Here is a 27,343-nt window from a genome sequence, read left to right on the forward strand (position 1 = left end):
TTGTTGCTTGTTATAATACTATGGCTGTAATTTTTTTTATCTTCAGGACTATTATCTACAAATTCATGTGATGTGTAATACTGTGAAGTACTCAAGTTTCAGTATCTTTGTAAAGTGTTTTTGGTTTTTTAAATGAAAATGAGGTGAGGAATTTATTTTAAGGCATCATAAACTTATAATAAGCACATTTGTATAGGTTATGTTCCCCAGCAGCCTTTTAATACTATTTCTGGAACAGCAGTGTAATTTGCAACAAAGTACAGCAAAGAATGTGGTGATAGACAGGGTTAATCTAACTGTGGCTGTCTGCACAGTACCAGATTATGGATGTTGGTGATCACCTTTCTGCTCCTTCAAGGATGGGTTATGTTGCTCTTGCGTATTAATTTAGTGCAAGATCGTGCAAGGTTTTCTAGCCCTCTTAAGAGCAGCAAGAAACGGTGGCTCAAAAGGCAGCTGTCATTTCATACCCATTCCAGCTGCCCTGTCCACTCAGATTTCCTCCCATCCCCCCTTTAAAAAAAAAAAAAAAAAACCAAACCAAAACGGGGGGGGAGGGGATTACAAAAAGAATAGTATGAAGGTTTGAAATCTCTAGCATCTAATCTATCACATCCTACAGTTTTCATAGCTATCTGCCAATTTAAAATATACTTGTTTTTTCTGCCTTGCCAGTAATTAGACAAATGTAGCAGTGCTTATGGCATCAAAAACTCTGTGGCTGGTAAAAGCAATTGCGATCACAATGCATCCCTAAATTTAATAGTAGTGGTGTAAAATGAACAAGCAACTCCCTATATTTCAGGGGGTAATGGCTTTAACTATCAAAATGGCTAGTATTTTTCTTGATTGGCTGTCTTGGCTCCCTTTTTATATTTGTGTTTGGAGGAACAGAATCAATTTATTATAATAATTGTATTTAATGAATAACAAGGCAAGCAGAAGCATGAAACTGCTATAAAGTGTCACCAAGTTCCTGTTCACTTTGGATTGCAGGTTTTTCCTTTTATCCCCTTTAGAGACAAAAACCCAAACATTTTCTTTCCCTGCCAGTATTACACTTAAACTTGTCATTTCCTTTTCTGCTTCTCTTGCAAGATTGCTTGCTTTGTGTGTGCCTGGAGCGTGGCTGTGCATGGAGAAGAGGTCTGATTAATTGCAAAGAAACTTTTTGTTACTGGAAAAACTCACACATTGGTGTAGAAAATTGATCAAAAATTTACTTTCTTGGATCCGTAGTGCCTTTTTCTCTTGCTGCTATGACATCTGTAAAGCTTCTCTCAAGGAAGACTCATCAGCAGTGTTTGTTCTCTTAAAGATGTTCGAGTCTTTAAGGCCAGGTGCAGTTGTGTTGATGCCGTTTGGCTAAACCTTGAAAGTTCCTGTAATCTGTGCCATCCTGTCTCATGCAGTCCCATCTCATAGTTGTCCTTTCTCTGCAGTGCTCTATGCCCAGATCTCTGTGGCTGGGCTGCTCCAGCCTGGCGGACAGCATGCCCTCGCTGCGATGCCTGTATAACCCAGGGACTGGCGCACTCCCAGCTTTCCAGGTACTTTCTGTCTCTCCCCACTCCTTTTCTCTCCATCTGTGTACGTGTGCATCTCCTTCTTTACTTGCTTGCTTTACCACTATTTATTCTGCTTTATACTGTATGCCTCTCCTATGTCATTCAGATCTCTGGTATTTAAACCCATCTTGTGTAGATTCAGGGCAGTTCAGTGCTGGGGCATTTCCATTACCTTGATATAATATTATTTTGTCTAAATTGGCTTGGTACCATCATCTTTTCCATTGGCTTTCAATTGTGTCAAAAATATACTACTTAATTATATTTGGCAAACAGTATCCATCACACAGTCTCCAATCTGACTATTCATGCAGTGATTCCCCTCCTATCTAAATTTTCTCTATGCCGCTTAGAGGACTGAGGGGGTGGGTTCATTGCCATAGCGATAATTGATGCCAACGTTTGTTTATTTCAGGTTTGTTAGCAGTAGTCAGAAAGTTATTGTACAAGTAAGCTGTCAGTCAAAGGCAAATAAAGGAAATCTGTGTTTTTCTTTGGTCTCTGAATTTGTTAGATTCAGTCTTTTCACTGTCATGAGACAGCTTTCTGCCAAACAGGTTTGTTCAGAGGCTGTGGGTGACCAGTGAATCTTACAAAATGCAGATGCTCTCCTGTGGGTAGAGAGTGAGGCAGCTATTGGGTGAGCATCTAGAAACCTAGACAAGGCTCTCAAAATCATTGCAAGCATTTTACGATGACATGTGGTTATAAACGGCAGAGAACGGGGCAGCAGAGATGTGTTCGCTATGGATACTCTGAGATGTTGTGTGAACTGCAGTGACAGAGGGGACCTTAGGAGTATCTCTGTAGAGAACGTGTTCATTGGAGCTCATGGTAACATGGATGTTTACGTCAAGGTTCATGCTGCTGGATTACGCTACTGCTGACCTAACCTATGGCAGAGTTTTATTCACCAGCATCTTGCAAAACTAGACGTAATGAATAAGCTAGAATCTTTCTGAAATTTTTAGCCGTTTTGGTGAAAGTTCACTATCTGCCTCTCTAAAGGACAGCATGCAAAGATTATTTTGAATTTGACTTCGTGCTTCCAGGGCTAGGAGAGCACTGTGGAAATAATCCTCTCATGTCAGGGGAGGTGTAAGTGTCTTGCATCATTTTGCTGCAACTCTCTTTGCTGACCCAGCAGTAGCACTGATGGACTCTGGAAGGTGTCCTGCCAGGCCTTCTTTGCTGAAGCAAGCTTTTAGCAGAGCTTTCCGTGGGGGAGGGACAAGATGACTTTTTATTAGTCTAAGAGGACCCTGGAGACAACAGGCAGAATTCAGACTCCTACTTCTAATCCTGATTTGCGTAATTTGACTAAATCGGATGGGCCTCACTTTTGGGCTTTCTGCTGCTGAATAAATCTCAGATCTCTTTAAGCTCAGGTTTTAGAGAACCTTACCAATATGTGGAAAGCAATTTATAAACTCAAATTGGGACTCCTTTATTTCTACTTGAATTATTTTTGATTACTGGGAATAAATGTATATTACAAAGGCGAAGGGAAATTAGCCTCTTCTAGCTCAAGCTGTTCTTGCTAATGGTAGATATGAACAATAACTTTTCTGCTAATGCAGCACATTGGTATTTGGGGTCAAATGAGTCAGCTGCACAACCATTCCCCATGTCCTGCCTTCTTGGGAGAACAGTAGGACTGACATTTGCATTCCTGCAGATTTTGAGAGGCATTTCCATGTGCATTCAGTGGCTATGGGAATTGGGGAAGTCTGCCCCACTTGCCATCTAAAATGGTATACTGGTACTCTTCACAGCACTCTGACTGCTCTGCGGAGGAATGCATTTAGTGCCAATTGAGGGAGAAACTAGATTGCCAGCAGCAGCTTCTGCAGCAATGAGTCATCTATATTTCGGTCCGTTTTTTTGCAGCGGGCTTTGATCCCCACTAACTTGCATGGTTTGAAGAAGACTCCCCACTCTTGAGGCATGGTTTCTGCATGTTTCCAGTGCAGAAGTCTACATGGGAGTGGTTTGGAGCCTGATTGAAGCTGTGATGTTGCAATATTTCATCATTCTTTAATGCTTTTGTTGGTATGAAATCTTCAGGAAAGCATTAAAGACTTTCTTGTAGCCCAGCAAATTTTCTCTTATTAGAGTTATTTTCTTTTTTCTGTAGCAAGCTTGAAGCAACTGGAGAAGCATATCAATGTTCTTTGCTTGTGGCAAAAGAGATGATGCCATCTGGAAGGCTACTTAGTCACTGCTGAATTTGTCTAGTTATTTACATGCTTACCTTCAGATGCTCAGACAGAAACGTGGAAAGAGGCTCTTTTTGAATAGCTCAGTTAAAGCCCTGCTGACTCCTCATGGGAAACACTGGCAGTCGATTTAGAGATGATTCTGTTGATATGTCAGATAACTTCATTTTTCTTCTTTGTGTGTTTTTATTATTGGAGATACTTGTGTGAAAACAGGATCTTCTGATTCCTCAGCTCCGTTTGGCAATCCTCCCACAGTGGGAAAGGTTTTAAGGCTAAACCGACACGAATTGGGGAGTAAGGAGTTAGAAACAGTTCTTTTTAGCATCTTTTATCTCAAAGGGCTTTGCAACTGATAGTCTACATGTGTAACGGAATTTCATAGAGATCGTGGTGGAAGATGGCAGCAAATTGGAACATGAACTCCTGTAAGGCACTGTGGGAAGGGGTCAAAGAGGATATTCTAACAAGAGAAGAAGGCCAGCCATTCCATTTCCGGTGTCTTGGATGCCAAATTTTACTGTACTGTTATTCTGCAAAGCAGCTGAAAGCTAGGTTGTATGTAGATTATCTTAATAATAATAAAAAATAAATTTATGCAAAATACGTTATTTTTCCTAGAAATCCGTGTGTTGGAAGTTTTCAGATGTGCCAACATGTGTCTGTTTTCATGACATTTTTCATTTGAAGATAATTACTTTCCCTTTTAAAATACTTCCCATGCACTCTCACAGGGCTCTATTTATGTTGCTTTTAATAGTCCAAGTTCTTTGATAATTTGAATTTACAATTACACCCATCAAGTATGCCAAGGAAATAATTGTATCAGACCTTCCAGGTTTGCAGAATACCATAGTATTTCCTTGAATTTATTTCTGTAAGCTGTTGTATAAATGAGGAGACTTAAGGAGCAGTTTAAAAGTTTCACCAAAGGTTATGTACCAGGGTAATCATAGGGGGCAGGCCGGCTCTTCCTTTTTACTGACTTGACACCCATCACAAATACCAGCTCCAATTTAGACTGTAAACTTTTTGGGACAAGAGTCATGCTTTTACTTCCTTGTCTGGAGTCTAGGTACCAGTGAAAAAGCAAGAGTTGTCTTGTCAACTTTATTTTGCCAGGTCTGAAACTCTGTAAGAAGCTCTAGTAGTCAAAGAGGAGGATTAACTTTTGTGGTGGAGTTAGCAGCATCTTGTTGAATACAGAAGTGTCTCTGTAGAATGCCAGAAATTTGCATTTTGCTTAGCCTGAAGAGAAGGTCTTGATCATAAAGAACTGCACATCAGGGTTTGTCAGGTGAAGGGGACTACCTTCTGCTTGGTTTTGGAGAAGCGAGGTGTCTCCCCCTTGGTCTTGGCAGAAAGCTCTGTCCTGGTTGAGGAAAGCATGGTGTGCTGTGCTAGGCAAATTGAAGTCACCAGCAATGCACTTGAGGTTGTGCAGCATGGACGTGGTGTACACCACTCCTTTGGACTGAGATCCCTTTTGGAGAAAGGGGAGAGTATGAGAGACGTAAAAGGTCTGTAGTGATGGCAGCCTGTTGCACCTGTGACACACCCATAAGGAACAGACAGACTCATTTCCTAAATTATTTTTACGTCTGCTTTCTTGTAATGTTTATATTTTTGTGTTAGGAAGTGGAATATTTGTTAAAGAAGCATTGCCAGTAAATTGTTAAACAGTTGTCTCTGTGAATTTCCTTCAGCCTGTTCATGCATTTTTGCCTTAAAAGTTGACATGTTATTGCTGGGAAATACAGTGTAAATGTGAGTAGTAGTACATTATGTGTGGTTATACAGGAGGTTAAAGCTGAAGTCCCAGGGTGGGCAAACTGTACATGCTCAGAAATGCATTTGAGGGAAATTTGCTTTGGAGCCAGTGTTTGCTGGTGCGCGTAGTTCTGTCTCTAATTGGGAGAGGTGGGGTGTCCAGTCAGTAGACTTCATCAGTGTGGAGACGTAGCTGCCCTCGACCAAGCCTGCTTTGTATTCCCCCCTCGCGCTCTCCCAGTGGCCATGTGAAATCTGCCCACAGGCTGTTGACGGTGCACCTCGAAAACGCAATCATAATTTTGGTGACTAATAGCCAGAGCATGTGGCTCCAGCACCCCCCGGCTGGCGGCAGGCTCTCCCCTGGTTATGAATGTAGTTAGGTGGCCCCCAACTGTTTACAAGACAGCAGAGGTGAGATCTTTGATTGACAAGTCAGAAATGCATTAGATCATTCCCTCTGCCAGTCTCTGGTTCATGCTGTTAAAAATGTCAGCCTCTCCAAGTTTGAATGGCAGCCCGAGGGCCTCAGAAGCTTTTTGTTTTCTGAGATGGAAACACAAATTGGATGTGTGCCTGAGCGCTTCATCCTGGGCTGTAATTTCATCTTTTAGCTAAGAACCACAAGGTACATGAGCAAAGCACCCTGTAAACAATAATACTGGGGAAAAAAATAAACAAGGTCGTGTTTCTGGTACGTTGATCCACTGGTGTCCTGACCTCTATCACGTTGAACATCTCCACTCTGATTGCTGTTCCCTTTGGCATTACAATGAGAGGAGAGAGACTGACACAGGAGGCAAAGATTTAAAGTTGCAGTGTTGTTGCACATTCCTTGTATTGGCTATGAAATATTGAACTGCCACAATGTGACACCTGGTGTTTTAAGCAAAGTTTCTTGTTGGAGGTGTTCGGCAGCAGCTTCTCTTGTTTCTCCTCATCTTACCACCTGGCAGAAATGATTATAAAGGCATGAGAGGGGATATGAGAAGGAACAGAAATGAAGCCAAATTACTTGCGCAATTTTTGCACTTGACTCCAGCCCCCATCTGCAGTTCAGACTTTTGGGAGCTTCACTGTAGGAAGACCAAGAGGGTTATCCTAGTTGGGTGTGGGGGTTTTGTGTGTGGTTTGGTTGTTTGGTGTTTTTTTTTTTTTTTTTTTTTTTTTTTAATTAAGTAAGTGCCTAGTGACTACAGAGCAGCTTTGTTAAACGTACTTAGGGTTTATCTCTCTCTAAATCTAATGGCCTTGTCTGGTTGGTGGCATTAGCTGTGCTCTTACTTGGTGATGCTGGGAAGCCCACCAAACTATGAGAGCCCCCGGATTGTGCTGCAAAGATCTCAGCTCTCGGGTAATAGCAACGACAAGAAACTCTTTCCTCATTTTGGGTGACAAAGAAGTCCTTCTCCATGGATCAGTGGGGTTGGTTTTGGGGTTTTTTTGGTAGTGCATTACAATTTGGGAATTAGAAATCAGCATTTATTCTGCATTTGTATTGATTGTGAGAAGTTGCACGTGCTTTTTTGAGCTCTTCAGCCCGAGTATCAAGACGTGTGACGGGATGTGTCACTGAGAAACACACCCCAGTATGCCCAGCGTGCCCCCCCCCCAGCCCCTGCATTAATGACCTTGTTACTGCGTGATGCGCCCTTCCTGACCAGGAGCGGGCAAGGCCTTTAGCCCACCGGCCGTGCTTTGGCCCATCAGTTTAAAAACCGGAGCAACACCCCCGCCCGAGGCCCCGTCCCCCCTCGCTGGAGTCAGTGCGGGGCGAGGAGCAGGTATCCTTAGAGCGGGCTGCGGTTCCTCGGGATGGCGAACATCTGCTCGGAGGGATTGCGGAGCCGCACAATGCGCTAATTGAATTACGCTGTTGTGGAGTTGCAGGCTGCGCTAATTGAATTAGCATCAGGCGGGGCCCCGCGCAGGGCCCCGCGCAGGCGCGGGGCGCGGGGGCAGCGCGCGGGCGGGGGGCGGCCATCCGGCGGGCTGTGCTGCGCCCTCACGGCCCCCGCGGGTACTGCAGGGGCGGCGGGCGGAGCGGCTCCGCGCCGCGCGCGGCCCGGGGGGCTTGGAAACGGCGTCTCGGTGACTTCTGCAGGCTCCGGCCTTCCTCCGTGTGGCTCTGTACGGGGCAAGGGGGCACGAAGGTAGCCCGGTGCGGCCCCCGCGCAGCGGCTGTGAGCGTATCCGCGGGCTCGGCGCCGGCGCGGCCCGCTGGGCATCGCTCGGCCGCGGTACCGCCGCGTTTGGGTGGCTCCGTGGGCAGCGCCGCCGAGGGAGCCGGTTGCACAGGACCAAGTTTACAAAGACCTAACGCCGCATTAAGCAATAATTTTAATTTAAAAATTAAAGTATGGAATTTTGCCACGAATTGGGAGAAGTCGTGATAGTACTTTATCATCCAGCATTTGAGCCAATGTCAGTCAGAATTTGGTGGCCCTTGGGAAGTACAACATGCCGAGGTAGTTCTGAGTAACTTTAAAGGCGCGCATATATAGGGAGAACAAACTGAAATATTTCTTTGAAATCGGGTCTTTATGTGACCACATGCAAATTTCGGGGCGACAAACCCAAACACTGCATTTCCTAATCTTAAAATTCATAGCTTGAGGAGATCCTTACTTTGCTGCGCTGTGTCAGCTGGGTTTCTTTTTATTTCTTCTGCTTTCTGTTGGCTACTACTTACATGGTGTGTAAAAAGTCAGATGTTCTTTCCTATATTCTTTCTTCTGTAGACAATCAGATGACTCAGTTTTCCAAAAAATTTCAGCTGTTTCCACTCAGCTTTCTATATGTTTGGTAGATCATTCTTGTGAACCGTATCAGAGATAAGATGGTATTTATTTTGCTTCAATGGTGATTCCTTAGATTTTTTTTTTTTTTTACTTTTCAAATAGATGAAAATAATTTACTAGAATGCTCTGCAAACTAAGAAAAATTAAACTATGCTTGTCAAAATACATAAACAATACTCTGTGATGTGCATGGTTCTTTTTTATTATGTTTGTGTACTTGCCCTGTGTCTGGTGATGTTAAACAGGGCTTCTACTTACTACCGAAAATTAGCGAAGTGCTGCTATACACAGAATTTTGGAATTTTCAGTTTCATTGAAATCTGTTTAGCAACCTGCTGCACCCCAAAATGGAAAGCAGAGTTAAAAAAATGTATGAAATAGTTTCGTGTTGCTTTTGGAGAATTTCCAAACAAATTTATCCATTAAATTGGTTTTGATTTTATTTACATTCGTAGTCATTTCTCTTCAGCATTTTTGTTTTGTATATAGACATATGCATATGTAAGTATAAAAAAAATGAAGAAGTAAAATCAGGTTGTCAGCCTTCTTGGCTCCTTTTCCAAGTAGTCAGGTAGACTGCTTCTAGTAGCCATTGCTAATAAAATATCCAAGTAGAAGTAACTCATTGATTGTGCCCAAATGTTTATCTGGGGTTCATGTTCTCAAATGATTGCCGATCTGAATTGGTACCATTATGGAATTTTCTAAAGTGTGTCTGTGTATAGTAACATCAACCATCCACCTTTTGCCTACCTTCTACAAAAACCTTGGTGATTTATTCTCTCAAAACACAACCGTATATCCGGCAAATAAAGGAAGCAACTCTTCATTCAGCCAATAAAGCTGCATACATTTTTACTCTTTCAGGAATATGCCTTGCTGTTCTATTGCATCTTCAAAGCAATAAACTGCACAGCAATTCTTTGATGTAGGTAATAACATTTGACCTTGCAACAGAGTACGTTCCCTTCTTGAAATTAAGACAACTAACATGGTGTTTTGGGTGGTTTTTAATTTAAAAAAAAAAAAATAGTTGGTATGCAACATAAGACACCTACATACAGTGCCTTCTTTTGGCAGAAGTGAGAAGTGAAGGTGGCGTGTCGAAGGGTTGGGGTTGTCACCTTTGGAATAATGTGGGAGTGAGTTTGGTGGTGCCTTAAGAAGCTGTAAGTGGGAAAGAATCCATTCCATCCAGTGAATAAAGTGCTTTTAAAAACAATCTATTTCTAGACTCTAAATTGTCCTGGGACCAGCTCTTGATATAAAAATTCATAGAAACCTGTTTTTTCCGAGTGTGGTAACTTCTTGCCATAGTGCTGGAGTGTTAGAATTCACATTGGCCAGGTTGTTCTGTAAATTAAACAGTGACAGCTTCCCTCAGGGGAACAGCCAATGTATTTATGATGATGTGCTGATTACACAAAATACACTGCAAGCAGAAAACAGCTGCAGAGAACAAACCTCTTAAAAGAATACAATTACAAATAGCACCCTCAGTATTTCTAGTGGTGAGAGTAAAATACAGCATGCTAATGCAGTCTTCTAGTTTGTTTCCAAAGAAGAAAGGAGATCTACGAAGAAGAGGCTGAAGTACGGTTGGATGCACACGCAGTGCCAATATGGAGTGGCATATAATCCCTTTCTGAAGGTGAAGGGCAAAGAGCACACCTCAGGCCTGCTTTTTAGCTGTCCTTGTTTCTGAACATACCTGTGACTGCACTTCCAACAGCCCTGCCCAGTGGGTCGTTTGGGCTCTCCGGCTTGTCGGCGTTTTGACCACTGTGGTTCATACCCTCTGCCCTGGTTTAAAATTGAGATGTGATGAGATGACTGATAAATAGTTTGCACTACCAGTCTGACCATTATGAAACAGATTGTAGATGTTACAGGGAAAAAAAAAAAAAGCCTCTGGTTTAAAGCTGATCTTCCTTCTGCTGCTAATTGTTTGCTTTGAGGGAACTTTTAGAAATAAAATTCAGTTGTTGTTTTTTCCTAGACTTCAGTGTTTCACTTTTAAAAGGTTCCTGGCTTTGTATGTGTTAGGCAAGGTCTTGTACAGGCCAGTTTAGGCTATGACAATAAGACTTGAAACAAATGTTACTGGGAAGATGGTGGAAGTGGGACTGTGCTGACAAACTTGGGACACGAACAGACCTTGGTAGAGACAGAGGTCCTTTGAATGTTTCTTCACCTGGAAACAAAAAATGAGAAGTGACTGGAATGGCTTTGTGTACTGTGGCTATATGCAAGAGAGGAGTAGCAATAAGGACTCCTGTGGTGGGATTTTGTGTGAGGGCTTGTTGAAAATCGGGAGAAGGCAGCTCCCACAGCTGCTAATGGCTCACTTTGGAGGGCTGCAAAACAAAAAAAATCTCCAGAACTCCAAAGCCCGATGTTTTTATGTCTGAGATGAGCTGTCACACTTTAATCGTTAAAATACAACATTTCATTTACAGCTATGTCATGTATGTATGTGGGAGAGTTCACGTACTGAGAATGCCCTTCCCATCCATTTTTTGAAAGTCGTTGATAGATAAGTATAATGCCTTTTAAAAGTCTGAGATTTCCTGTATTTGGTGTCTTTGTTGTGTTCCAAGACCTGTATCAATAAAACGTGTTTCAAATACTGGGCAAGAAATAATCTGCTTAAAACGAGGAAATGTTGCCCTTTCAACACGCAGATCTGATTTTAAAGCAGATGAGGTAGCAGCATTGACACTCTAATTTGGAGGGACTTTAATTCACTTGCTTAAAAAGAAGAATCAGGCTTTCCACCTATGGATTGCTGGCATGTACTAATAGACTGTTATTCATCTGTCTGTATTTTCTTTAAATCGTTTTTGAGCCTCCCTGTGTTGTCCTGCTCTGCTGACATGTATCCCATGTGGCAAGAGGGAGTTTTGTATAATCACCCTGCTTTAATCAATAGAATAATTGATAAACCAGATAAGATTTAAACTGATTACCTCCCCGAGTAGAACTCCCTGAGGGCCTTGGACTCTCTTAATTTTGACATGTATGTTGTGTACCCCGTGGATGAAGTGCAGTTTGAATTATCTGTTTTTATTTGCTTAATGACGGGGAGGGTGTTAAAGTCAAATGTTTAATTAACCCAGCAATGGGCTGCGCTGTCACTTACACACACATCCAGCTGATTGAGATATCTCACCGAGAATACTGAATAGGAATGATAATGCGGCACTGAGATGGAAGATTGCTTTTTCAATCCATTTGCTGGGTCACTGCTTTGAATGTCTTATTGGATGAAAGGCATTCAGCCTGGAAAAAAAAAATCAGCATTTAAGTACATTTTGTTTTCCTGGCCCCTCTCCACCAAGAAGTTAACTAAAACAGATATGTTGTAGGTTTAATAAGCCATTCATGTTGTGGCAAAAAGCTGCGAGCAGTGGATCTCAATAGGCAGTGATCTAGAGCTGTATAATTTCCTATAGGAACCAAATGTTTGCTAGCCCCAAGGTATCTAAAGGCGCGATACTATGTACACCTTTATCTTTCCTGCTTTGATTGCTCGACTGCCCACCCCATTTGATGGTCTCCGTAGCAGGTCCAACTCTTCTGCCTTAACCAGCAGAGTGAACATTTTGTGACTCCTTGCTCTAGTTCAAGAAAATAGCGCTTTGGAGTTATTTTGTAATAGCAGAACCTAATAGTGACCTTTTAAATTGAAATGTTAACAGGAGGAGCTGTTGTGTTACCACATTCAAATTTGGTCTAGTCGAATCAGGAGGACCCAGGGGTTTGTTTCTGGGGCAGTAGCTGTTAAAAGGCTGCGATGCTTGCTAGCCAGGCGCTATAATGTGCGGTACCTAATCTGTAATTTTCCATTCTTTTAGTAGAAGACTATAAATTTTTTTTGCTTGATGTGATGGAAGGCTGGGACATGTTTAGGCTGGCACCTTTTTTGTATCAGCAGTGTGGTTTTTCAACAGCACTGTGTGAAAGTAAACACACCGTATATTGGGAGGTAACTAAGTTTGCCCCATAGTCCAGTGGTGGTGATGCTTGCTGTAACGAATGTAGCTTTGGAAGCTGGAAAAAGCACGGAGGCCTGCCTGTATGCAGAAATCGCTACTGTGGGGCACGTCGGGGAGGTGGAGCGATGTCGCCTGAACTGCTCCATGGTGACTGTAGGTACTTTGAACATGTTCTAGATGTCTGAGCCATAAAGATACGGGTGCCTCTGCATACTGTGGTGTAGATAAGATGCTGTGAATTCATGTCAGCCTAATGCTGCAGTGAGATCACTGAGTATAGCCATTTCTTTAAACAGGTGATCTGCTTTCATTCACTATTTTGGGGTGGAACTGTGCCTAAAAAGTTAACACAGTGCGGGCCACAGGATTTGGCGTTTATTCCCCCCATGTGGTCATTTTAACTTTGGGCAGACAGCTTAACTTCTGCTTCATACCTCTGCCTTGTATCTCCTCTTCCCCTTTCCTGAAATGAAAAATAGGAAGCTAAAAACAAGTAAAGCATAAAGCAGTACAGTGGGATGAGGACAGAGTGGTTGAATGAGGTGTTTGGGAGTGAGAAAGCCTTGGGCTCTAAGGAAGGGCTGTGATAAGAAGTGGAGGTCTTTTTGTCTACTTGACAGGAAAGCTCAGACTAAGAGGTTTTGAAAAAAAATTAATCAGAATAATAAATGTAGGGGTGGGAGGGGAAGGCATTTTGTAGTGCGACCAGTGAGATGGCATTGGTCCTTTGAGGGAAGTGGATTAAAAAGTTAGGAAATAATGCTGCAAGAAGGATGTGAAGGCTACAGCAAAACCAGCCAATTTTACAACCCATTTCTCAGAGCACTTGCAGCTCCTATGCAGATGAAACTGTAATAAATATTGTACAAAGAAAGTTAAACTGTATCTGGAGAATTTTAATAAATAAAAAGTTTTAAAAACTCTCCCTGGATCCGTTGGCTCTTGCTAACTCTTGTTAGTACTAGAAATATGTTTTTGACATCTTTTTTGTATGTTGGCTTATGTTCACAGCCTGTAAAAGCTGACTTTGTACTTCCTCGCTCCCGCCCTTACACATAGGGTTAAAAATCAAGAAACCTCTTGTTCCAGCATACAAAAGCACTGGTAAAAACTATGATTTGTGGGCGGGGGAAGGAAGAATCCTGTGAACTGAGAATGAGTGTATGATTTCAAACTTTAGTACTTCAACACGCTGGGAAGAGTGTTGAAAATGAATTTTAGTGAAAGGAATGTAGCAAAATGAAAGCAACAAAGAAGTGAGAGCCAAGTCTTGATTGATTCAGTTCTTCTCTAAACGGCTTCTGTTGCATGTGAATTCCCTCTTCCTGAAGAATGTGTGGCACAATTCTGCAGTCTGGCAGAGAAATTTAACCTCAGCTGAAACTGTTTGAAGAAGAATTTGAGGATTAATTTAAAAGACTGGAGAAATCATTAAGGTTGTCCTGAAGAACAGAAAGGGAAGAATACTGTTTTGTTCAGTGTGGGGAGCAGATATGCAGGGTAAGTGGCTAGTAAGAGACAAACCAAAGCACACGGTGGTAATAAGATTCAGAACAAGTCCTGACACCAGTCTTACATAAGTGGCCTGGTTGGATATTTGGCAGTATACCCATATTATGTGTATCATAAGGTTAATTGGATGTTTTCATCCATGCTTTTTGGGAATATGTGCTTTCTGTTCCTTAAAAAGATGTAGATAGCTTTGAACTACTATAAAATCTTGGAGTACAAGATGTACGCTATAAAATCATGCATAGAAAGTGCTAGCTATAAAAACATATGTATACCTGTGAAGGTGCTGATCGATTTGTGCTATTTAGGAAAAGAAATTCTGAAACAGACCTGGCTGTGAGAAAATGCCAATAATAAAATTCAACTAGAGGTCCTCGAGGCTTCTTAAGCTCTAACCTTGTTATGAGGAATGGGGAAGTCGAACTGCCTAATGCAGATGTCTGTGAGTTACAAAAATAACCAGATGTCCTGATTAGCAGAAGCAAATGTTCTTCCCTTAATCCACGTGAAATTATATTCAAAGGCTCTCCGGATGTAATGCTTGTGTAAATAAGGCACCAACAAACATTGGAATAGAAAGGGCTATTGGCCAACTAGCTTGCAAGGCTTGAGAGCTTGAATATTAAAAACAAATTTACCACTGCTGACTCTCTTAAATTCACAGAACAGAAATGTTAAACAGGGCTGCTTCCCGGGGAACGTGGAAAGACTGTTCTCATTAGCCGTATTTTCTCTCTCTCTGTTTGTCTGTCTCTCACTTGCATTTGAGAAATGTGTGTGAAGTGAAGCTAGCTTTTTAAAATTTCCCTAAATGGCTTGTTCCCAGCATCTGGATTTCAGTTTATTTTTTAACTACATCTAGTTTTGTGCTCTTCAAAATGCTTCTGTTCATCAGATCTTTGATATTTGTGCTGGCTTTTGGTATTTTAACATTAAACTGAATTTGCTGTTCTTACACTAATGCTAAGGCTCCCCACACCCCTAAATAACCCTTTATAACCAACGAGTAATTAATAAGTTAAACAGCTTGATGAGAAACTCTTCTTGATGGCATGAAGTTCCATTATCAAGTATCATTTGAATGAAAAATAAGGAAAAATACAAAGGATCCATTCTGCAGATGTAAAAAACAGAATCTTGTCCTGGTTTTCAACTGCGAAAAAGGTTGTTGAAACTTTTGTTTGTTGTGGGCAGCATCAAGATAGATGCAAACCAAACTAGGACTTGTGTGAACATGTGTGTATGTGTCTGGGGGGTGGTGTGGTACTTTTCCATTTTCACTGCTGTCAGAGCTTCAGTTTTAAGAATTTAGGTTATAGTAGGTACCTGAGCTGTTCGGGCATGAATTTGAACTTCAGTTCTTTAGGTACCACACAAACCTTCAGGGTGAGGGTGGAGAAGTCCTTAGCATGGGGAGTTTATAAACATATTGGAGAAAAAAAAAGCCAGGATTCTGCATAGCTAACAAGGTAATAGATATATAAACGTGATACACGAGTGTGTATCAGTCTTCAAAGCAGGCACTGAACTGGGAATACCAGTTTAGCTTATTCTCTTTCCTTTTCTGATACCTGTCACTGCAAGGCAGGCTGTAGTTTCTCTGCCCTCTCCTTCGTCCGTTGTAATGCTTTACTATAAACCCCTTGCAAAAGTACCATTTAACTTTAAACTTGCAAGAGCTGGGAAACTTGTCTGTGCCTTCATTCCGGGCTGAAGTCACCCCCTTGTGCCTACACATTGCAATTTATGGTGTTATCTAAAAGGGTCTAATCTTGGTGAATGTTCAGAACAGCAAATGCCAAGGAGGAATGGGGTCTGATACTTATCTCTGCATTTTCATTGCTGTGGATCTCCCTGTGTGTTACAGCTGTCATTTTTATTTTATCTACTGAACAGGCAGAGAATTGCCTTCAAACTTGCAGCTTTCATGCTTGTTTTTCTCAAAGAACATTACCAATCTTAAGGACTGCTTTTATATATTGTAGTGACTAGCCAAATAGGCATGGATTTGAATGTTTCAGGCCTCATGATAGAAGAAAGAGAAGCTATCCTTAAGTGGTTTTAGTGGATGTTAGACCTGTTATTTTTTTTTAATGGTAATACTGCTTTCAGGCTGACATTGGCCATGCCAGGATTCATCCTAGCTCTGTTTGAAATGGCTGAGATATTTATAAACTGACAGACAGCATTTATAAAATCAGGATGCTGACAGTCCCTTAACGATAACAATGGGCTTGGACTCATCTATCACTTACAAAGGTTATTGGAAAGGGAACATAAGGCTTATATGTGCCTCTAGTCTTAGACTGGCACTTATTTCCGCACATCTCTCTCTCTTTCTCTTTTTCTCTCCTCCCTCCACCCCCCTCCACTTTTCAGTCCACTTTGGCTGATGTGGGCATCAGGCAATTGCAGTTAATTTCTGCATACCTTTACCCAGTGATTCCTTGTCCTGTTCTCTGCAAGACACTAATGCAAACTAGAAGACATTGATGCTAACTTCGTAGCATCTTGGGGCAACGTCCCCTCCCTCCCAAATCCCCCCGTCCTAAACAAGAGAAACATCCTGACTGCTGGCAGGCTGCTGGCTTGAACTGGGAAAGAACAGCAGTGTATGTTGACTGACAGACTTAACCTGGGGCTGGGTGGGGGTTAAACAGGCCTTCTGCTTCCTTTTCCTTTCATATAGCACCAGTCTGCAGGCAGAATGCTGATGTACCTACTTTATTCAGTGGCTCCCTCTTGGCTGAGCAAGTGCCTCTGTCCTTGGTGGGGAGGACCAAGTGCAGTGCGGGGACACTTCAAAAAACATGAGAGAGGGTGTCAGTTATTTTCAAGCTCTGATAAAACGCTGCATTCACTCAGTGCATCTAGGAGCTTGAGGGTCAGGTCGTATCAACAGTTTGCACTGGAAAAGGGGAAATGCACTATTGCACTGGTGTGTGCTAAAACATCTATTTTAATGTGGCAACAGAAATACCAAGGCAGCTACATCTGGCATCCAGTTTGCCCTTGAAGCATTTACTCTACTGTAACTGTTTGGACACTGTGTTCCCACTGTATTATTTGCTTAGAGACCTGAAATACCCAAGTAGATTTCCTACATGCCGTTGGATCTGCTGATACCACTAAAAACACACCCTGCCCCGGCTTCTGTTCGAACTGATGTGTATGCACGCAATGGCTGGAGCGAGACTTGATTGGCTTGAGGGGGTCTATTTATCAGGGAACTCGATTAAAATACAGACTGCACATGACATCAAATTTGTAATCATTTTTCCACAGCAAGCAAGCATTTTCTGTATTGGATGCAGGTGTTTAAAGCAATAGTGTGTTTTAAGGGCCAGTGCAGCACAAATTCTGGCCTTTGGGATAATGACAAGTGTTTTGCCTGCATAAACAATATATTATTTTTTTTCCCCCCTGAGGTCCACACACACCTAGTTTCCCTCGAGCTCATCATCTCTGTCAGGTTAATCAATAGGCACCGTATGGCAGAGGGTCAGTAATCAGTGTCATCGTGCCTTTAAATCGTGTTGAAAATTTGCTTAAAGCCTGGGCCAATTAACATCGAGATGATGAATGGATGGGTAGATGGGAAGAGCCTGGTGCTCAGGGGCTTTGTGAGAAGGAGATGCTCAGCTGTTGAGCAGCAGACACCAGCGAATAAAATCAACCATTCATGTGAGCTCAGTCCACCCACTCTTAATGATAATGTCAATCTAGCAAAATATATACACATTGGAGTTGTCATGAGTTCATAAATCAAAGGAGTTTGTCAAAGGCATTCAGATTAACGAGGCAGCAGCAATAACAAGTCAAATTTGCATAGAGAATTGCCCGAATCTCAGTAAATTATGATCCTGTTTTTCATTTGATTATTTGCTAATGTCTCAAGAGGGAGAATGATTATATTAGCATGCAAAATCTACTCCAGAAGTAGAAATCCGAGGTATAGCAGACCAGCACACGATGACAATTAATCAGTTTCTGCATACTAGCATAAACGCACAAGGCCCAGAAATGAACTCCTTTTTTTATTATTATTTCTCTTTGCTACTGATCCAAATGGTTCAGCTTGACAGAGACTTTATATTGCTTTAACAGTGTTCTGAATTGTGCCTGCAGGCAAGACATAGTTATGCAGCTATAACCAACCTATCCATCTGCCAACCAGATTGGAATTCTCCTATCCAAGGCTTCCATTAACCCCCACTGACAGCTCCAAACAGGATTAAGAATTTGAAAGCATAAAAAATAGTTGTGCTCTTCACGTAGACACACGCTTCTCCCCCACCCCCACCTCCCCACACTTGGAAAAAGGCTGCGTCTGTACTCTTTTATAATTAGTGCAGGGCAGAACAGCACCAAAGAAAGCCTCCCCCAGTTGGCAGAGGTTTGATTTCCACCACGACGAGCGAGGCGGTACTAAAGGTAGCTCTGCCCAATTGGTAGTCCCTGGGAGTGCATTTCTCCATGTATTATATCTTGTTCCCAGCAGTGTTTTGCTGGGCTTTGTACACAAAATACTGCATGTCATCCTCCGTCAAATGCTTCAGCCTAGGGATTTTGTACGCATTGTAGCATGTTGTGTTTAGTGGTGGAGGAGGCTTCATGGGGAGAGTTAAATAGTAATAATTTCTTAGTGGTCTTTAAGACAACCTGCCATGGAGTTATATTCTGTTAATTACAGGCTGAAGTTTTAAATGCAAATCAGATTCAAAAGGATCTCATTACAGACAGTAGCCATTTTAGGAAAAATGAGCTATGGAGGGCAGAGAAATTGTGAAGGTTACAAGAACGATGAGCTTGGGTTTCCTGGCTTCTCTTCCCAAAGCTTCCACTGTCATTGTGTGACCTTGAGCAAATAAGCAGAAATTATTTTACCTGTCTGTGGAAATGGGGAGCAGTATTTACCTCACCAAGATTGATCAGTTTGTGCTTTGGAGACTTCAGCACTTCTCATCTTATCTTGCTTGTGCTTGTTCAAAAGGAGAGACCCCTGCACACAAGTGCAAACACTTTGGGCCAGTCTGGCTTTAGCCTGTGAAGGAAGGCTTGCCTACAGGATTTAAACATTTTCCATGATGGAAAGGAGTTTGTCTGGCTCTTCAGCTTTCTGTATGCACTGGTTTTCTTCGCTGCTTTCACCCTAACAAATTCTGTCATTCCTCTACTACGTATCAAGTACAGTCACTGCAGATCTTTAATATTCCCAGTGAGTACAGCCAACTTACCGTCTGGATACCAAATGCTTCTTTCCAGGTCTGTGCCCGAGATGTGCATTTCAGTAACCACGAGAGGGTGCTCAGAGCGGTTCCTCCCTTTGTCTGCCTCTTGCAGCTGAGAGCATCACTGAAGTCCTGCTGAAGCAAACCTTATTCTGACCTCGCACGTGTTTATCCCTCCTCCCACCTTGTTCGGCAAGCAGAAATATATAGATGTACCGTTTCAGTCAATTACATTATGCTCTTCCCATGGCCATGGCTAAGTGTTGCCATATCAAGTGACATTCGCTTCCACGCAGCTACAGTTAGTCCTGAAATATGCAGGGTCTTGTACCCACACCTGGATTGATGGGTTCCTATTCCTGAGAAATGAGCGGGAGTTATAAACATCTGTGCTTTTTCTTAAGCGTAGTGCTTTCCAGTCATTCTGTCTTCACCAAGCGTAACTTACTTGCCGACAAAAGTGCACGAGCAGCGCTCCTCTCTAATAGTCTGCTATCGGAGCTGCTGTGTTGGTGCTGTAGAATGGTGAGACGCCAAGCTGTGAACCACCATATGCACTTGGCAGTCTTTGTCTGGTCTTTGTTCAGCCAACCTCTTAGCCTTGCCACCTATAAAGATAATGAATGCAAAATAATCCTCTGCTTGCTCTTAAAATTAGATGCTCAGCTTAAAGAAGAAGTAGGTAACTTGATGCTTTGCAGTAACTAGAAATTTCAGAGTAAGGGCTGACAGGTCACCAGCAGGACTGATTTTCCTGCTTTTTTGATGTTTTTTGAGGGAGGATTCTTAATGGCTTTGAATGGCGAGAAGAATGCAAGATTTCACTGTAGTAGAAGGACTATTTGGAAGGGGAAATCGTTTTGTCACTTACTGTAGGGAAGGGAGTGGATGTTGAAAAAGCACCCAGAAATAGTAAACAACCCCCTCGTGCCCACCCTCCCCAACCAAATGCATTTCCTCGAAATGTATAGTAACTCACCTCAGATTCTTATATTTCTTGCACTTGGTCTTTTTCCCCAACGCGCGAAACTTAAAATCCTTTCTTGAATTAACCACTTACTAAACTATATTTCATGAGCAAAAAAGAGCAGCTTTAATGTCTGACTTTCATTTTTGGAGATATGTGATTCTAGGTTGTATGTTTTTATGATCACAGTCCTTTCTAAGCTGTATTTAATGTAATAACTTGGTCCTGGCTGAGACCTCATATGAAAACTTTTAAAAGCTGGCCTCTTCCAGCGATTTATCAGGCCCGTTTAGGATTGATTTCCATTATAAAACCCTGGTTACAGCATCCCAGATGTCATGGTGCCTTGTGGGTTCTGTATCTTGTTTAAAAAAAAAAAATCCAAAATCACTAGTTGGTCTGCAAGCCTTGATTTACACAGAATCCTCCAGCCCAGTTTATGACATCCCAAGTGTTGGTTTTTTTTTTTGTTGTTGTGTTCCTGCCGATCCTGACCCCTTATCTGCCGTTTCTCAGCAAACAGCTTCTACCCCTGCCCTACCTCCTGGCTGTACCTTTGCCTTCCACTTCGCCAGCCCAGCAAACCTGCCTAGACCGTGCCTGTTCACGCAGCGCTGCAGCGGGCACACGAGCCCACTGCTCTTCTGATGGCTCCCCGCAGCCTGCTTGCTCTCTGCTAGCCCTGCTCTGCCACGCTGGCTGTTCGCAGGGCCCAGCTCCTCCTTTGCCAACAGATGCCACTTCTGTCTCCTGAGGTGTTGGGCTGGAAGCTGGCTCTGCGAGAAGCCAGGCAGAGCCGTGCTCAGTGAAGGACAGGTTATTTGGGGGACGAGGGGGGAGAGGTACAGAATGCAAACTTCTGCCTTAAAATAGGCACTCCTGAGCGTGTCTGCAAGCAACTGGAAAACCACCCTTCTCCTGGCAGAGCGCTCCCTAAGCAGTTTTTCTGTATCTCTTTACAACCTGTTTAGTTGCTCACTACTGAGTGTGTGGGAATGTGGCCTAAGGCTATGAACACTGTGGTGATCAACTGATTTTGAATGTGTGTTTGGGATTCCCCCAAAGCTGGCTGTCATTACTCTGTCAGCGCGGTAGCTGAACCCGTGCAAAGGAATGCTGTCTTCCAGAGTAGCTAACTTTGGCGGTGCGGACAGGATTCCCACCACGTACCCAGCAGTTTTTAACCAAATGTTTGCTACAGATTGTGCATGTCCTGAGATAAACTATAACCTGGGTTTACTGTAAAACAACTAATAATTGGTATTAATCATGAGGTTAACAGAACAGAAGTCTCCTGGTGGTCTTTCTTACTCATGGTGGAAAAGCCCTCGTATTTCTCCTTGTCTTACTGATACTTTTTTTTGGTGGTGGCAGCTTAAGTTTTGGAGCATCCGTCTTTCTAGAAATTGTACGTGTATGTAGAGTCAGGGGGCAGAAGTGCAAAACAGCCATGATATCATATGTTACCTGTACAAATTTTTTTTTTTTTGAAGGATCTCCTGACAACCTCTTTCACCAGAATATAGCTTTATCATCATTTCTCTGATTTTTGGCAGCCAAGCAGACTCAGTGCAATTGATAATTGTTAGGCAGATGCAAAGCATAGGGGCACGGAGAACAACAGTTGCACCCATTAACAACCTTCTGTTTTCAGTAGGTTACACTGTTTTAAATAGTTCTTTTGGCATGTTCAGGAACACTGGTGTTGCCATGCTGATCCAACCACCATTTCAGCTTTTCAAAGTGGCCGTTATTGGTAGTTTCAGAATAAATCCCCAAAGCACAGGCTTCTTCAATAGGTACCTGCACAGTGGTGCATTGTTGTGCTGAGGAGGAGAAATTCTCTCTCTGCCATAACAAGCTGTTTGGCTTAAAAGTACAAGTTAGCCTCCGGTGTATGTATGCGTAAAATACTACAGTCTGTGTAGTACAAATATTCTGTTTCTTTTCTCCTCGCAGAGTAATATTAGGGATAAGAACTGAATTAAAGCTTACTTTCTTTCACAGAATTCCTCTGAGAGAGAAGACTGTAATAATGATGAGCCCCCTAGGAAGATCATTCCCGAGAAGAATTCACTTAGACAGGTATGTGATCAGTCTCTTTAAAAATGCAATAAAACTTTCTAGCTATTTGAATCCTTAAATGCTTCTGGAAGCTGAAGGCTGACTTGTGCTTATGGAAATCCTTTCTTTGCTCCGTGGAAGTCTGAACAAGTCACATTGTACTCAGGAAAAGCAGACACAGAGATTTAGCTTTCAGGAGAGTCTGATGACTCAAAAGAAATCTAGACTTCTATATAGTGCAGTCAGCTGTGACTCTAGTTTTACCTTTCTCCATTCTGTGTTCATCAAGACCTTTTCAGCCTTTTCTTCTGTAATTGTTCCTGTCTTGTTTGTAGTATATTTTGCCTTGCTTCAGATCAAGAGTCTCAAAGTGTTCTACAACAATTAAGCTTTTCATTGCCCTTGAAGGTAAATATTCTTGGAGGTGTTGTCTGGGTTAATAACCTGAAAAATGACCTGTTCTTGTTTCTTTTACACTCATATAAAATACTAATGGGTAGAAAGGAAAAGGGGTGGTCTGATAAAACATAATCTCTTTGCCTTTTATATATAGTAAAGCAAATTTCTTACCAATTCAAAAGAATCACTTTTTTTTCAATCCCCATGGTCAGCAAAGGGAGTCTGGCTTGTGCTTTCTGGGGGATTTAAGTTGCATTTAGTGATTTCAGATCCTTTTTCACCCTGCTCTTTCTCCCCACTGCAACCTTTAGGCAGCATAAGCAAAAATACATCCATGCCTCAGCTGCCCAAGGTGTATCAGAGTAAAACCATTGATGACTTAAGCGAATACCACAGGCCACACATTGCAACAGCTGAGGAATTGAGACAGTTCTGTCTGTATCTCAGCCACAGGAGCAGCAGTCTCAGGCAGAGCAATAGAGTGGTACTACACTGCCCTACTGCTGCTATTGCCAAGAGAAGTTGTGGGTCAGACCCGTAGTGAAGGAAGAAATATCTTTTTGATATAGTGTGCTTGTGCTCAGAGTTGGTTTTGGGGAGGTGGGGGTTTGGGTTTTTTTAAATCATGTATTGTGTTAGGAGTGTTTGATTTTGTGGGAGTAGGTGTCATGTAAAGGGCTACGTGTGGCTAAGACAGGTCCCTCTAACAGACATAATCCATGTAAGTCTTTTGGAACAGAGGCAGTGTGTTAGCATAATGAGTGAGGTCCAAGATATGGCTGAGAAAGATTACCTTGTAGCATTAATTGAATGTGTTACACCAAACTTAAAAAATAACCAGAGCTAGAGGAAAAGGGCAAAGCTACTAGGTCCCTACTGTGTATCCCCTAGGACGTCCAACAAGGTCCCCAGCACACCAGAAACCTTTTCTTTTGTTGTTATCTTATTGATGGCAACCCTTCAAGTGCAACAAGGAAAGATGTATGTCTCTTCTCCAAGAAAAGGTTCGTAGTAAGAGGTGTGAAGTCAAAAGGAAGACCAATTTTCTGATTTGTGTGCCTCCTCATTGCACTGAGTCCTTCCTCATGATTATTGATTAAAGAGGAGACGGTATTAAACTGGTCAAGAAGGTGCAATTTCTTGAGATGTGTTTCCCTTCCATTATATTTCAATCTGCAGAAGTATTCTTAGTGTCAGGTGAAAGTTGTCTTTCCCACAGGCTCATGGTTCATCGTAACCAAGGTGACTAGATATGAAGAATACACCTAAAAAACCACTTGTACTGTCCAAATATTGTGTATTAGAAATAATTCACATGGACATTGTTTTCGTTGAAGATGGTTAGCTGTGTTTCAGGATATTGTTGAGATGTTGTATTAGCCTCCATCTTTGTGTCTGGTCTTTATAGTGACAGATGCAGGACCAAATCCTTGGGTCTTCTGGTTGCTATCTGGGGCCTTTTGTGTGGAGAACTATATTTGTGGACAAGTTCAAGATGTCATCTTAGTCTTAAAGCAAGTCCTTTTGTCTAGATCACAGGAGGTTGTTGACCATGATTTTGAGCCTGTTGTAGAAGGAATTTTAGTTCTTTACGTAGGCGTACATAAAGCTGTCCGAGCATTTTGGAAGCTCAGATTGCCACTCTTCTCAATTAGTGATGGACAAGAAGTAGCGCAGAGTTTTCCAACTCTAGTTGCAGAAATCAGACAGATATGCAGCCATGTGCCCATATACTCATAATCAATGAGTGATACTGGAAAGATCCGCATCTCCTGCAGGAAGGTATGCAGAGTGGCCACCCTGTCTTACATCTATCCATACTGTGTAAAACCAAAGAGACCTGACCTGCAGATGGTGTCAAGGCAGTAATACACAAAAAGTGCTTTCCACCTTAGTGGAAAGATGTTAACTGGGTAAATATTGAGTGTACTGTTTCATATTTTCTGTCCCTCCCTTAAGACACCACTGATAAAATTTCATTATTGGGGTACATAGACGTACATGCACAGAGGAATTGAATGTGTGTATGTGGGTGGAGGAGAAGTCTGTTTAGTTAAATAGTCTTTCCAGTGCAAGTGTCCACATATTTAGTACTTTTTGATTAATTTTAGAAAATGTGAGATGCATCAGACGAGTATGTTGTCTTGACATGTTCAGCTGCTGACAAGTTTAAATAAAGGTGCATTACCTTTTCTTGCCTTGTTTGTGGTGCTGGTGTACAGCCTTAACCATAACTGTTTTCTCAGGTGAGTTTGTGGAACAGACGTACCAGAAGGTGGAGGTAGTAAGGTGTAATCGTTACTTATGCATCTGAAGTTGTAAGCAGGGTCTGAAGACACCCATTGCTCAGTGCTATGGGCCTCTTACTAGGAGAAATACCATTCTTCTGTTGATTAAAATGGTTTTTGGAGAAGGGTGTCTTCAGGAGTCTCAACAAGTGGAGCTGTGTCCTTGGCATGCTGAAGTGGGAGGCATAGCCAGTCATAGGTGCGTGAGGGGCAGCAAGGCAGAAGAGTCATGGAGGCTAGCACTGGGAAAAGAAACGGAAAGAGGCGATGAACTTGACACTGTTAGCTGGAACAGTGAAAAGATCTAAGCTATAACAGACTTTGAAGTAAGGATGCAAATGTTCAGCTCTTGTTGAGTGCTTGATCTGACAAAATTAAATTTTGAAGGCGTAAACTGAAAATCATAGTATGAAAACAGACTTTAGAAAAAACAATGACAAGTGGCAAAAGTTTTTGGCAACTTTATTTAAGCTAACAAACGAATTTTCACACTGCAAAGTTATAAATTAATTTTAATAGGCTGATCCAGATGGTCCATTTGGAAAATGGATAGCTTGATCTGTTGAAAATTAAACTAAATTTATCTCTCTCATACTTCAAACTGAAGTAAGCGTGAGAAGAGTGCCCATTAAGTCCAGCTCATACAGATGGACCGGCAGGTCACACATGGGACTAATCTGATTCATTTTAAAAATAAATGCATGAGTTATTGAATCAGGTTCCTGTTTCAAGCCCTGCATGTGAGCGTGTGTGTGTGTGTGTGTGTGTGTGCCGCCCTTTCAAAGGGACTCACAAATGCTTCAGTGCCTTTTTAACCTGTGTGTTTCCATTTTAATTCAACTTCCTTGCCAAAAAACATAATTAGTTTTCAGTGCCTATCATTTAGCGTTAGACCCAAACACTAGATTGATTAGGTCAGGCATTTGTTATTTTAAGGGCTATGTCTCCATTCTTCATTTATGAAGAACATGAGCTCAATAGTCTTGGGGAGTGAGCTGGCCTTTAGAAACGGGGAGGGGGAAGCTCTCTGGGGGCCCCTCCAGCCTTTTAGCTTCTGGGTGTTTTTAACAGAGCCATGAATGCAGATTTGTAAATTTATTGCAGTGCCATCTGTTTTTTTTGCAGGAACCGTATTATTGTTGGCTCGTATCTGTCTATTGTGGTGGTCACTCCCCGGGAGCTTGCCCTCGTAGTCCTAGGGAAAGTGATGAATAGTGGGGGTCAACATGAATAGGTCACAGGGCAGCTGTCCGGGGCTGCCCTGAACTTGATTACCCCGCTGGTTTTTAAAGAAGACAGGCACAATGCAAGTTGTTTAAAACCCTCCCTCCCTTCTCTTCGGTGCAGGAATAATGAAGTGCCTTTTGCTGCTGTGGTTTGTCGGTGGGCGAAGGTGCCTTGTGGGGAAATGCTGGCAGCAGCGAGGCTGCCACAGCGTACCTCCTGCAAACCTCACGTTGGACTCTGCTGTCTTTCTGTAAGCTTCCAGATGGAAGTCCGGGGGAAAAAATCCCTATCTGTTACCCCATTCAAACAGGCCCATTAGCATTTTCAAGAATTTTTCCTCTTGCTGTTCTGGCGTAGAATATTACCTCAATTCACTCTTACAGATTCGAGATAATTTTGTAAAATTACACGTAGCACCTAAAACATGCTCTAGGCGCTATTTCAGAGTTAAAATAGGCACAGTCTGATCTTAAGAGTTTAAAGCCGATACTGAAGCAAACTGTAAGAAGCAAGAAAGTGGTTAAAGAAGGTAGAGCAAAGGGAGGGAAAAAGTAACAACTTCAACCGTTTACTTCCAGCTGGTAGCCTCATCCTGCTGCTTAGGGCTCCTCTTCAGGCATATTTCTCCAAAAGTATTTCTGCTGTGCAAAATTGAAGCCCTCTTTTCAACTGGTGAGGAAGGTTACACAGTGGGGAGGGAGTAAGGGTCCTTCAGCTCCCTCCCTCGGGGGAAGATGCTGCAATTCAAATTTGCCTTCTGTTGGAGAGCTGGCTGAGGCAGGACGTACCTGGTCTATAAAGTTATCCTGGTTACCTCATCTTTTACCCTATTAATGTGTGCTAGTAAGGAGTTGCTGGTTGAAAAGCATCCTGAAATTGTTAGAAATGCATCCTTAGTCTTTCTGTTTAATTTTTTTTTCTTTATTGTCAAACAATGGAAAAAAAAATTTCCATGCCTCTGTAACATTTAATGCATGTTAAAAAACTAGCCAAGGCAGGTTGTGCCAGAGTCCAAGTTACAATGGGAATGCTGCCTTGTGGCAGAAAGGCCACTGGGCTCTTTCAGCATTAGTGCTAATAGGAATCTGTCACCCTGCCACATTGCTGCATTCCTCTGTAATTGAGTAAATTGCAAGTGTTGTCTGCTCCCCCCTGCCCTTTGTGTCCATGTCCACTTACCATCCGAAGAACGTGGGCAGTGATAAATAAAGCGCTGAACAGGGCGCTCAACTCTTTGAAAGCAGCATGTTGCCAGCCCCCTAGTTATATTTCTTTAAGTGTTTATGTTTTTCTGTATTC

At 42.3% G+C, this 27,343-nt stretch overlaps 1 protein-coding gene across 3 annotated transcripts in view; it reads left to right on the plus strand.

The window, feature by feature from the left end:
* The window catches only part of BTRC (beta-transducin repeat containing E3 ubiquitin protein ligase), a 117,085-nt gene that overhangs the window by 26,833 nt on the left and 62,909 nt on the right, over nt 1-27,343 (plus strand). For 2 of the 3 annotated variants that reach the window (XM_086467421.1, XM_086467419.1), the window contains 2 exons: nt 1,443-1,550; nt 22,074-22,151. In XM_086467421.1, the coding sequence (XP_086323547.1) occupies nt 1,443-1,550; nt 22,074-22,151 (186 nt within the window). The remainder of the gene's footprint in view (nt 1-1,442; nt 1,551-22,073; nt 22,152-27,343) is intronic. The other variant, XM_086467420.1, reaches the window with a different exon arrangement.

The sequence above is a fragment of the Leptosomus discolor genome, chromosome 6 (assembly GCF_034619465.1).
Source record: "Leptosomus discolor isolate bLepDis1 chromosome 6, bLepDis1.hap2, whole genome shotgun sequence".
Lineage (NCBI taxonomy): Eukaryota > Metazoa > Chordata > Aves > Leptosomiformes > Leptosomidae > Leptosomus > Leptosomus discolor.